Source organism: Danio rerio, chromosome 24 (assembly GCF_049306965.1).
Source record: "Danio rerio strain Tuebingen ecotype United States chromosome 24, GRCz12tu, whole genome shotgun sequence".
In the NCBI taxonomy this organism is placed as follows: Eukaryota; Metazoa; Chordata; class Actinopteri; order Cypriniformes; family Danionidae; genus Danio; species Danio rerio.
In genome coordinates this window covers 14693871-14705000 of record NC_133199.1, presented here as the reverse complement: position 1 = coordinate 14705000, position 11130 = coordinate 14693871, and the positions used below count along the sequence as shown (strand labels likewise).

General features: G+C 34.3%; 1 protein-coding gene across 6 annotated transcripts in view; it reads right to left on the bottom strand.

Moving 5' to 3' along the window:
• The window catches only part of stau2 (staufen double-stranded RNA binding protein 2), a 222974-nt gene that overhangs the window by 251 nt on the left and 211593 nt on the right, over window positions 1-11130 (bottom strand). For 2 of the 6 annotated variants that reach the window (XM_021470116.2, XM_021470115.2), the window contains exons 14-15: window positions 10317-10423; window positions 1-892 (exon numbers count right to left, since the gene is read on the bottom strand). The exon at window positions 1-892 is cut by the window's left edge and continues 251 nt beyond it. In XM_021470116.2, coding sequence (XP_021325791.1) covers window positions 799-892; window positions 10317-10423 — 201 coding nt within the window. In that variant the 3' untranslated portion in view covers window positions 1-798. The remainder of the gene's footprint in view (window positions 893-10316; window positions 10424-11130) is intronic. The other 4 variants (XM_068217044.1, NM_200925.2, XM_073940158.1 and 1 more) reach the window with 2 other exon arrangements.

The following is an 11130-nucleotide window of genomic DNA, read 5'->3' as shown; positions in this document are numbered from 1 at the left end:
ACTGAAGGAAGAAGAAAACAATTGTCAAACAGGACTGCGCTAAAGAGGCACCGATCACTACGCAGGGCCTCTGACAAGAATCGTAGGAGCGTTTCGAGAAGGCAAGAGCGGACAACAGTCGCATCATGATTCTGTGCTGTTGACCTCTAGCGTCAGTTTTATCCATTGGTTTACACTCGTATTATAGGTTTTTCTTTTCCTCTGCATAAGATACTCTACAAGTCATATACATCCATAAAGATAGATGAATGCTTTATGTCAGCATACACGGTAAGCCGGGTGACTATATATGAAGACAACAACTACAACTTCACAGCACTGGCATCGGTTAATCCTTAAATACTCAAGCAATATTATTCATAGATTAAAGAGAAAAGGAAAATAATAGAACCCCCCCAAATAAGATACACAACTTGGTTTCCCCCAATAATGTTTTCCTTTATACTAATGGCATGACATAAGCCTGTTTAAATCCACTTGGAGGCAAGGTGAAAATAATACTCAAACATCTATCAAATGGGGAAATTTCCCTCAATTTTCAAACATTACCATGCATTATATTTTTATCTTTTTTTTTTTTAAAGTTTGCTTGCTTTTTTTTTTTTAGTTAATTCTAGAGTAAATAAATGTTGTGTTAAGATAGTGTTGTCTTCACATAGACTCAAAGAATGCATTTTTTTTTAATTTTTTTTTTCATGAGACACATCCACCATATTGCATGTTGACACGTGTAGAAGGATGCAGCGGCGGTCGTGGGGGCTTTCAGGGTGGGACGGGGTATAAGGGTGGGTTCAGCTCCTAGACGACAGCCTTTGAATCCTTGCAGTCCTGAGCAGTGGTGCCTGAGTTAGTCGGTTTGCTCTCCGTCCTCTCGGCTAGACGCTTCGCTTGTCTGCAAGACAAACAGGTGCAAATGATGGATTAGTTTAAATGTTTAAAATAATAATTAAAACGTAAATAGGAAACAAAATAAAATGAATAGGTTAAATGTATAGCTGTGTGTTAACACAGAAAGCAACTCGCTGACTTCGGTGTGAACGCACAGTTATAAACATCATTCATTCATTTTCTTGTCTGCTTAGTCCCTTTATTAATCAGGGGTCGCCACAGCGGAATTAACCGCCAACTTATCCAGCAAGTTTTTTTACGCAGCGGATGCCCTTCCAGGCGCAACCCATCTCTGGGAAGGTTATAAACATCAACAAAGATTAATTGTCAACTCTGTCATTATGATATTTCAGTGAATATAACATTCAGTTTTTAATTTACAATTTTGTTATACATGCCTTGTGCTAATTTGTTTGTGGTTAGCATCTTGAGCTAAAGCCCAAAATGGTGGAAAAAGTCAACTCTGTTACTGTCAATTCTATTAATGGCTTAAGAAAATTTAACAATAATCAGCAACAATTGAATGTTCACAGTCACATTTTGTAGTGATGGCTTCAGTTTACTATCAATTTCATATGTTGTATATCATTGCAGTTTAAGGGAAATTAATGAAAAATGCATGAAACGTACCCCCAATTCAGGAATATTCTACTGACACCAACTTGTACCTGTTGTGTAAATACATGCTTTCACATTGTACTTATGATTGATTAAATACATACATGTAATTGCAACTGTAGTTAATTTCTTTAATTACACTGGTAATTACACTGTTGACCATCCCTTACTCAACCCACTCTTAAACCTACCCATATCACCAAACCTGTCTCTAATTCAACCCGTATCCCACATCAAGAGCACCAGAAGTACTCTGCAATACATTATAAATACAGTTGGTACATTCTATTTATTTTTTAATGCAGTTATCTAGAAGTTCAGGACACCCAATATAAAGTAGGACATAAGTGTTTTTTAACCTTAAAAAAATAATAAATAAAGTCTCATTTGTTGCTAATTCCTTATGAAATTATCACTCTTCTGAACAGCAATGCAAATGTAAAAATGCTTAAAATATATCCACAATTCTGGAATATTATACTTGCTGCAACATTTTAATGAACATCATCTTCAAATTCATTTAATAAAATTTTTTTTTACTTTTTGAAAAAACTCTTACTATTCATGTTTCTAATAATTTGTTACTATTCACATTCAAATTGTATTTGTCACATACACAGCCATACACAGCGTGAAATGCAGTAAAATGCAACAAACTATTTAATTGTTTCTCATACAATGTCGAAATTATTACCAAAATCCTCACTCTTCTGAATTTCAGTGTATATGTAAATAATATAAAGTAATGAAACAGAACAATGGATTTCACCTCTCCCATTAGCTCTTTTGGCTGAAACTGGGTATTATCTCTTTGTTCATTTCACGCTCATGACTACACTGAGAAGCTGAAGCCACTGCAAATAAACATTTCTTTAACCTTTTCCTCCGGCACACCTACTATCAAAATATTCTTGAATGGGTTGGAGTGATTTCCGTTCTGGTGTGTCCATCATTTCCACTCTCAGATTTCATTAATGGATATAACAAGAGGTTTATTTTGCCTTTTTTGATTACAGAGGATAGAGAACATGAAAAAACATGGGAGTTTTGTGGCGTGAGGCTTTTCCACTGCGGGCGGACAGATTGGGGAAGTGGGCAACACCACTGAAGGAAAAACATACTTCAAGCCCTCTGTGAAAGTGATAAGCTCTGCCAATTCGCGTGTGTGTGTGTCCTTCTATAATCCTTTTAGTGATTAGGTGAAATGAGCTGACAGGTTTCAGACGTTGACATTTAAAGGACAAATCTTGTCTGTCTGTGCAGCTCAGAATCAAAAAAGTCAGCTCCACCTGCCACTGATCTTTAGTATTGAGAGAGAGAAAGAGTGAGGGATTAAGAGAGAGAGATATTATGGTATTTAGTCCTTACTAAATACCACATCAAATTTGTTGATGAATAATTTTCTGTTGTGGATTGAGATTTCACACTGAAACAGGAAGTTGGAAAACGTCTGGAGGAATTCATACTGTCAAACAGCATATATTTATTAACAGCAAAAGTTTTTTTTTTTGTTAATCGGGGTGGCACGGTGGCTCAGTGGTTAGCACTGTCGCTTCACAGCAAGAAGGTCCCAGGTTCAAGTTCCGGTTAGGCCTGTTGGCTTTTCTGTGTGGAGTTAACATGTTCTCCTCGTGTTGGTGTGGGTTTCCTCCAGGTGCTCCGATTTCCCTCACAGCCCAAAGACATGCAGTACAGGTGAATTGGATTGACTAGATTAGCCGTGGTGTATGAGTGTGTATGAATGTGAGACTGTAAGAGTGTTTCCCAGTATTGGGTTGTGGCTGAAAGGGCATCCACTGCATAAAAAATATGACAGAATAGTTGGCGGTTTATTCTGCTGTGGCGACACCCGATAAATAAGTGACTAAGCCAAAGGAAATTGAATGAACGAATATTTGTTAAATCAGATCCAGTGGAGGGGATTTTTTCTTCTAAAGCTAGTAATTAGTCATATATTTGGACACGCCCTCAAGTACACAAGACCTCAAGTATTTGAATTGTTATTTTTTAAATTACATTATTTGTGTATTCAGGTAAAAAAATAACAGCCACAAGCTGTTTACATCCAAAGATGCATATAAAATTAGTGCGCAAAACTGGATTTTCACATAAAAGATGTGCAAATAAAGAAACGTTTCCATCCAGTGAATCAAAGAGAACAAAATTGTCACTTCCTGATTAGCTGGGAAATATCAAAAGTAAAATCAGAATTTACTGTGGTTGGAGAAGCTGCGCCAATGTTTTCTTCAGTTAATAAATGACTTGCGCCTAACAAGACAATGCCGACATGCAATGAACGCAAGGTGGTGTTTGAAGATGCTAAACGCGAAGAACTGACGTTCTTGATTCTGGAGGCAATTTATAATATAAAAAACTAATACTAAGAAGGCGTTTTAGAATAAACAAAACAACATTTCAGATGTTTTACAATGTGCTCAGCCTGCTGGTTTGTCCATTCAAACACATTTTTATCATCAGATGATCTCATAACAAAATCACATAACTTCTGGAATGAGTTTCGGTAAAAGTGTTTCCATTGTAGTTTATGCTAATCTATACTAAAATGTAGTTCATATCGTTTATAATATAGTTAAAAAAGTTTATCTTATTCAGTTATGTGCACATATTTTTATGCACATTTTCAAAACTTATGCCCATCATGGCATTTCCATCAACAGTTTTTTATGTGCATAATCAAAAAGCAAAAAAAAAAAAAAAAAAAAAAAAAAAAAAAAAAAAAGGTGGATGGAAACATAGCTACTGTTACCTAGGACCTCCCTCCACATTTATTAAGGGGATAATAAAAGTTTTATTTATATTGGCAGCAACACAAAATAAAAAATACTGTAGCTCCATTCTAATTTTAAAAATTGACAATAAAAAAAAACACTAGCCTGAACAAATGCATAGTGTCTTCCCTTAAATATATAAATTAAATATGCACATTTTTTTTTATAATAATCTGCAAAGTGCTGTGACTTGGAGAATGTTAACACTTGAGCTTTTAGACTTTATTACTTTAATTACGAGATATTTATTTATTGATTGCATTTTTATAATTGGATTTAAAGAACAGTTTGAATTGGTTTTGTAAATAATGGTATAAAAACCTGGTAATAAACTGCAAGAACTTCTGTTTCATTTATTTTATCATTTCTTATACAATATATTGTTTTAAACTACTAAAATGTCATTTAAAGTCACTTGATTAAACCTCAATGTTGAATGATCAACATCAAAAGTCGATAGACCTGAGATTAATGTTGCATTATGTCATTTATAACCAATATCTAATGAAAAAACATACAGAAACTGTTAATCAACATATTTTTTACAGTGTGCCATGGAAGTCAACAGTTACAGGTTTTCGGCTTTCTTATATATCATTTTTTGCATTCAACAGAAACTAACAGAGGTTTGGGACAAGTAAATGGTGAATAAATAGTGAGCTTATTTTATTTGTATCCTATAAAAAAAGATTTTTTATTTGAATGTTAGGAGCATGGTTGTGTTATATTGACAGTGAAATAGCTTGTTTTCAGTAAGCAAAATCCCCTAAATTTTGACTGCTCTATTCTACAAATCATAGAGTAATGACAGTTTCGTAGATACTTCATTTGTATTATAGGTGTTGTAATGACCAATTCAATAAAAACAACTAAAACCTCTGAAATATGCCAAACCTTCTGTTAATTTATCAGTGTCATATTTCACATGATTCTAAATGAGTATGAATAAATTTAAATGTGACCTACTGTATTCCACTTGTGTTTTCTGTTTTGATTCATTAGAGTTATACTTTCTGAAAATAAAATACTCGTCCCAGCTTCAATTTAACAAGATATCAAGTTCTGAATGATGACTTGCTTAGGCTTTGTGGCAGTTTTTTTTTTTTTTAAGAAATTGTTTTTCACTTGCGTAAGAAGCTGTTCTTACATGATGAAGTTAGGACAGCAATTAATTATAGCTTATAAAAGAATTTGGCCAATATATTGGCTTAAATTAAATTAAGTGTGCTTGGAACAACACGTAAAAGCCACTAACATGATATTCTGTAAACATTTTAGAGGAACAAATGTATAAATCATGTCTGTTTCATTAAATAATCTTGATGAATCATCGAATTCTCCATCTAATCACCTAGTTTGTTTAAAATGTAATGGTGACTTTTATATATTAAATCATTCAGACATGAGTCAAATTTACACTACTGATCCTGCAGAAATCATTAGAGTATAATGATTTACTCTTCTATTATGGTACTCACTCATTAATAATGCTTATGATTATCAACATTAAAAAAATAAATGTTTTAGGATTATTTGATGAAAAAAAGTTCAGAATAACAGGATGTATTTAAATGTTTTATTTAAATGTGTTTAAATTCATAATGTGTGCCTGATGAATACATTTTAATGTTCATTTTAGACGTTACTTTATCAGAGCTTCCACAAAAATATGACGTTTTCAAAACTGATGATAGTAAATGTTTCTTAAGCAGGAGATTATCATATTTTAATGACGTCTGATGGATTATGTGATGAGGAAGTAGAATTTTTATTGCACCAATAATAAGTTGAATTCGGAATCAAACCTGTGAAAATACAAGATTTTCAAAAACCAATTTAGGTAAAGCAAAACTCACCCACTATTTTTTATAAAATTGATCAACATTTAATATTCTAAAATGTAAAGACAAATTTGTAAAGACAAATTTGATTAAATTATGATTTTTTTCATTTCAAATATTTATTATGAAAACAAAGGCTTTGCGCTTGAAAAGTATTTATCAGTAAATAATCCAATTGCAAAAAATGTGTTAGTGCAGAGTAGCCTACATCTGAGCATTTGAGTTGTAACTTCTACAGTGCATGTTTGACTGCATTTTTCTGCTCATAAACCAGCTGCGATATCTAGTTAGCAAACTTAACTGATACATTTTTGTACCTTGAGCATGTTTTAGGTCAATCGCAGATTCATAATAGAAATGATGTGATTGTTTTTATGTATATAGATGCACAATGATTAAAACAGTATGACTAAATTAAATTGATAAATAATTAAAGAAAGCACAGACTATATTTACAGTACTCTGTACTGTAGCCAACCTATTTTTTTCACACAGCTCACAAAGCGCTACATGTGATAACTAAACTATTCCGAATGTTATGTGGTTTTTACTGCTATAGGCACATGTTAAAGGGATTTTTACATATAAAATATGCATTTTAGGCTATATTTAAAATTTAGCTTGGGCTATTTCTGTATCTTTAGTGCAGAACAGAACAATGATTAAACACAAGAACACTATTTGTGGTGATAATTATATTTCATTTTGTGGCTTTCTTCCTGATCAACAAAGTGGATTCATAGGCACTGCATCTGTAGGACCACTGGTTCATTATGTCTCATTGCTGATATGAAGAAAACACAACTGCTCTTGCTTATTGCATCTAGAAATAGGCTTATTGGTTCTTCGGTGCTAATTGAAATTAAGCAAACCTGTTACCAATTTGTTTTATTTAGTTTTTAGCGGTTTGTATCGAAGCACCAGTTCTTGTAACAACATTACATAGAAGACTGGAGTAATGATGGCAAAAATCAGCTTCAAATCACATGGAATATATTACATTTTAAGTTACATTTAAAAAAAAAAAGACCATACATTTTGTAAATTTGCAAAATGGAATCAATTTTTTTTTATTTTTAATCTAATAAAATGTTGCTTTGGTAAGCAGAATAAACTTATTAAGCCGGGCTCGGACTACAAGAATTTTAGCTCGATTTATGCCCGATTACGACCTCCCGAGAATAGGAGATGAAAACCTCTCGAGGACTTTGATATGTTTTGATTCTCGGCTCACATTATCTGGTAATGCAATTAATAATGGGACTAAGCAGAAAAGAAAATGAATGAATGATTGAATAATACCCTAATGTAAAATATAAAAGCAAAACATCAGCAGGTCATTGGTAACTGAAAAACGTACATTGGTAACTGAAAAACTTTAAATTGGACCTATTTCAAATTCATTAACAACCGTATCAGTATTCACACTGATGTATAAGGGGAAAAAATAATATAGGCTATTACAATTTAATACTTGCATGTTATTTCACAGTGTTTCATAGGTTGCTATGCAACCATCAACCGTTGTCTTAGAGGATGACAAGCTGACAAAACATTGCTGTCGCTCTGATACAAGTCTTATTTATGGAAAAAAGTACAAAGCACTGCAGTGTTTGGGTGTTCTGGGTTTGTCTGAGAAAATTAGTCTTACCGAAATGTGAATATTACATACAACTTGAAGCTAATCGGTCAATTCTTGTCACGAGACACGCGGTGCGCTGAATACGCTTGTGTCTTGACTCGAGGCCTGGGTATCATTGGTGCAAGCTAGGGTTGGGCATCTAAGCTATAATGCCGATCCGATACGCATCTCGATACAAAGAATACGATCCGATATATTAGCGATACATTTGTGACATATTGCGATGCAACACGATACGATTCACACCCATATCACGATACGATGCGATATTTCAGCACTAATTAGATCAAGTTTATGAGATGATTCGAAAGAGGATGCTGTGCCATTGAATGAGTTTGATTATTTATAAACCAAGCAAAACCAAGACTTTTTTTTACAAACTGGCTCTTCTCTCAGAGCCAGAGTGTCAGTTTACAGTAGAGGGCCATTTTAGAACATATAGCACATATTATTTAAGTATTTTCAAGATAAACAGAATGTATAAGTGCAATATCAATTAAAAAAATATGTATATATTTGCACTCTTTCAACATAAATAAATTTAGCATTGCACAACAAGAATTGTGATTTAACTTTTCAACTATGAAAACAAGTTTTACAAAGATATTTTGCCACTGATTATTCAAAACTTAAGGTTGTGAACTAGCAGTGTTTTGCTGCTTTGAAACATCACTGTCACTGTAAACAACAGGCTAATAAAAATATAACAAACCAGCAATCTTCTTGCTGTGAAGTGGTCAAACTACCCACTGTGCCACCGTGACACCCAATTATTTTTATCATTATTATTATTAATATTATTATTATTATAATTAAATAAAAATGAACAGGAGGAGGTGTTTAAAACCTTCGTTCTCCGTGACACTAGGCTGAATATCTTTGCAGATGAACAATGCAATAGCATTCGTTATTGGCGTAGAGCGAGCAGAACTGTTGCGCATGGAAAAAAAACTTGCAATGCTTTTCTCACCACTTTTGGAGCTGGTTGAAGCAGTGCGAAAGCCGGGGATGCAGAAACACTGGAAGATGCTTTCACAACAACACCGTGGCGCCGCTTCAAGTGAGATATGATTAGTCGTACTGCCCGCGTATTTTACAGATGCGCGGCACATTTTGCAAATTGCATCTGTCCTGTCATGTCGTCCATCCTTAAATCCATAATGTTGCTTGCCATACTTTAGATTTAAAACTCAGTGGGGAATAAAATGTTTGTTTTGCTTCTCGCACTTTCTGAGGGCGCTCCACTAGCTTCATCCGCACACCTGATACACTGAGTTGTAGTGTGTGCACATCCGCAAATCCGTTGTTAAGGCTTACTTTATGTAGGTCGATTAAATTATGCGCCAAAAACAGGTTGACAACACTTGTTAATAAATAAAAAAATACATTCTATATTAAAAATATAAGCTGTATCTCGGAAAAATCGATGCATCTCGCAAAAACCGATGTATCTCGATTTGCTTCCAAAATTTCATTCATCCTCTGCTGCTCAACCGATGCACTCGCATCGTGCACGCGCATGACCGCGTATCGATACATATCGGTTAATCTTCCCATCCCTAGTGCAAGCGTGTCACACCGCTTGTGCGCGCAAGACGCGCAGCTTCATTGGAAACAACAAACTGTGCTAACTCTAGAAACATGCAATATGCCGCCGTTATTTGCAATCTCCATCAGTTGATCTTCTTGCACAGCCATGCTGGATTCACCTGATTTGTTGACAAGTGGGTTGCAGATCTATTCCTTGGCAGTTCGCAGGTCCTTCACTTGGCATTTTTCCCTTATCAAAGAAACTTTCTAAAGACGCTTGTTTCTTTCTCGTTTTGCTGCTTGTGGGTTAAATTCAAGTGACCGAGATGCAAGCAAGAGAGTACTGCAATTTTTCAAAATAAAAGACTTTTCAAAATAAAAAATCTTTCAGACTCAGATAATAAATAAAACGAAAATAATTAATGATCTCTTGTGCAGCACGTGGTTAAGAACCACTGAGCTAGGGGATAAAATGAACCCTCCTAATTGTTCACTGCTAAGATGTTTTTTAAATATGACGCGACCCCCCCCACAAAGTTTGCTGGGACCCCCACGACCCCCTTGTTGGGAACCGCTGTTCTAGAACACAAATCAAAGCCTTTTAGATATATATTTTTTGTGATGGGGATAGGATTTGTTTAATATAAAAATTATTAGGTCTATGTCTAAAGTCCTGTAACAGAAAAAGAGAAGGCTAAAAGATTATATATATATATATATATATATATTTTTTTTTTTTTTTTTTCCGGAGAAAGATAACAACAGACTGGGGGTTGCATTTAGTGAAATATATTTTTCTACATTGTTATATGTGCAACAGGTAACAATTTTGCCTGTAACATATAACAACTATTAGCTAATGCCAGGCAAACACAACACACCCATTGCAGCACATTTTAAATGGAAATCTACAGGGTATCCCGTCCCTGCATGCCATACCTACTGATCCCAAACTTTTGACAAGTAGTATACATGTGGTCATGTGTATGTTATGTTTGGTGTACTTACTGCTCCGTCTGTACATACATGTCACATGATCCATTTTCTACCTTGATTGGTCCGTCCACCGGGTCCAGTCCTTGTTCTGACAGCTGTTTCAAGGCACTCAGAGCAGCCTGTGTGAGGCAAGAAAACAGATGGCTTTGAGTGAGACAACATAACCCACATCAGCTGCTTTTTAAATAACACTTACTATCAGAAACCCGAGACTGACAGGACGCATTCTGCTCCCTCTGTTTTGTTTGGCTTTTTCCAGCTCTCTGTTTATCTAACGTTTATCTGATGTTTTTAGGTCAACGTTTTCAGACTTGCATTTCCTCCATCCAGTAAGCGGAATTAACGTTACCAATTGGCCACGTTATGTAAAAAATTTGCAATAAATTAAGTGTTCGGACACAGTGTGCTGAAATAATAACGTCTGATAACTCAGGTGGAACTGATATCCTGCCTTGCTATGAAAAGTCATTGAGTTCACAGATGAAAAAAGACTAACAACATAACAGTAAAAAAGTAAAGTAGTAAATCAATTGATAAGTAATAAATAGTAAATAAATAACAAAAAGAAGTAAACACATTTAAATAAATACTGTATATTTTGTTTATTTTTATTGTACTTAAACTTCACTCACTTCACTTGCATGCACATACTTAATAAAGTATGTTTAATTTTATTGACAAACATTTCATCACCAAGCACATTATAATTAATTTATTTTAATAAGGCTCAATTCTGATGGGATAATGAAAATGTGTTTTCATTTACTGGCTGAATACAACAAAATTGTTTTACTCAGTTTAATTTGTCAATTAATAATTTTGTAGC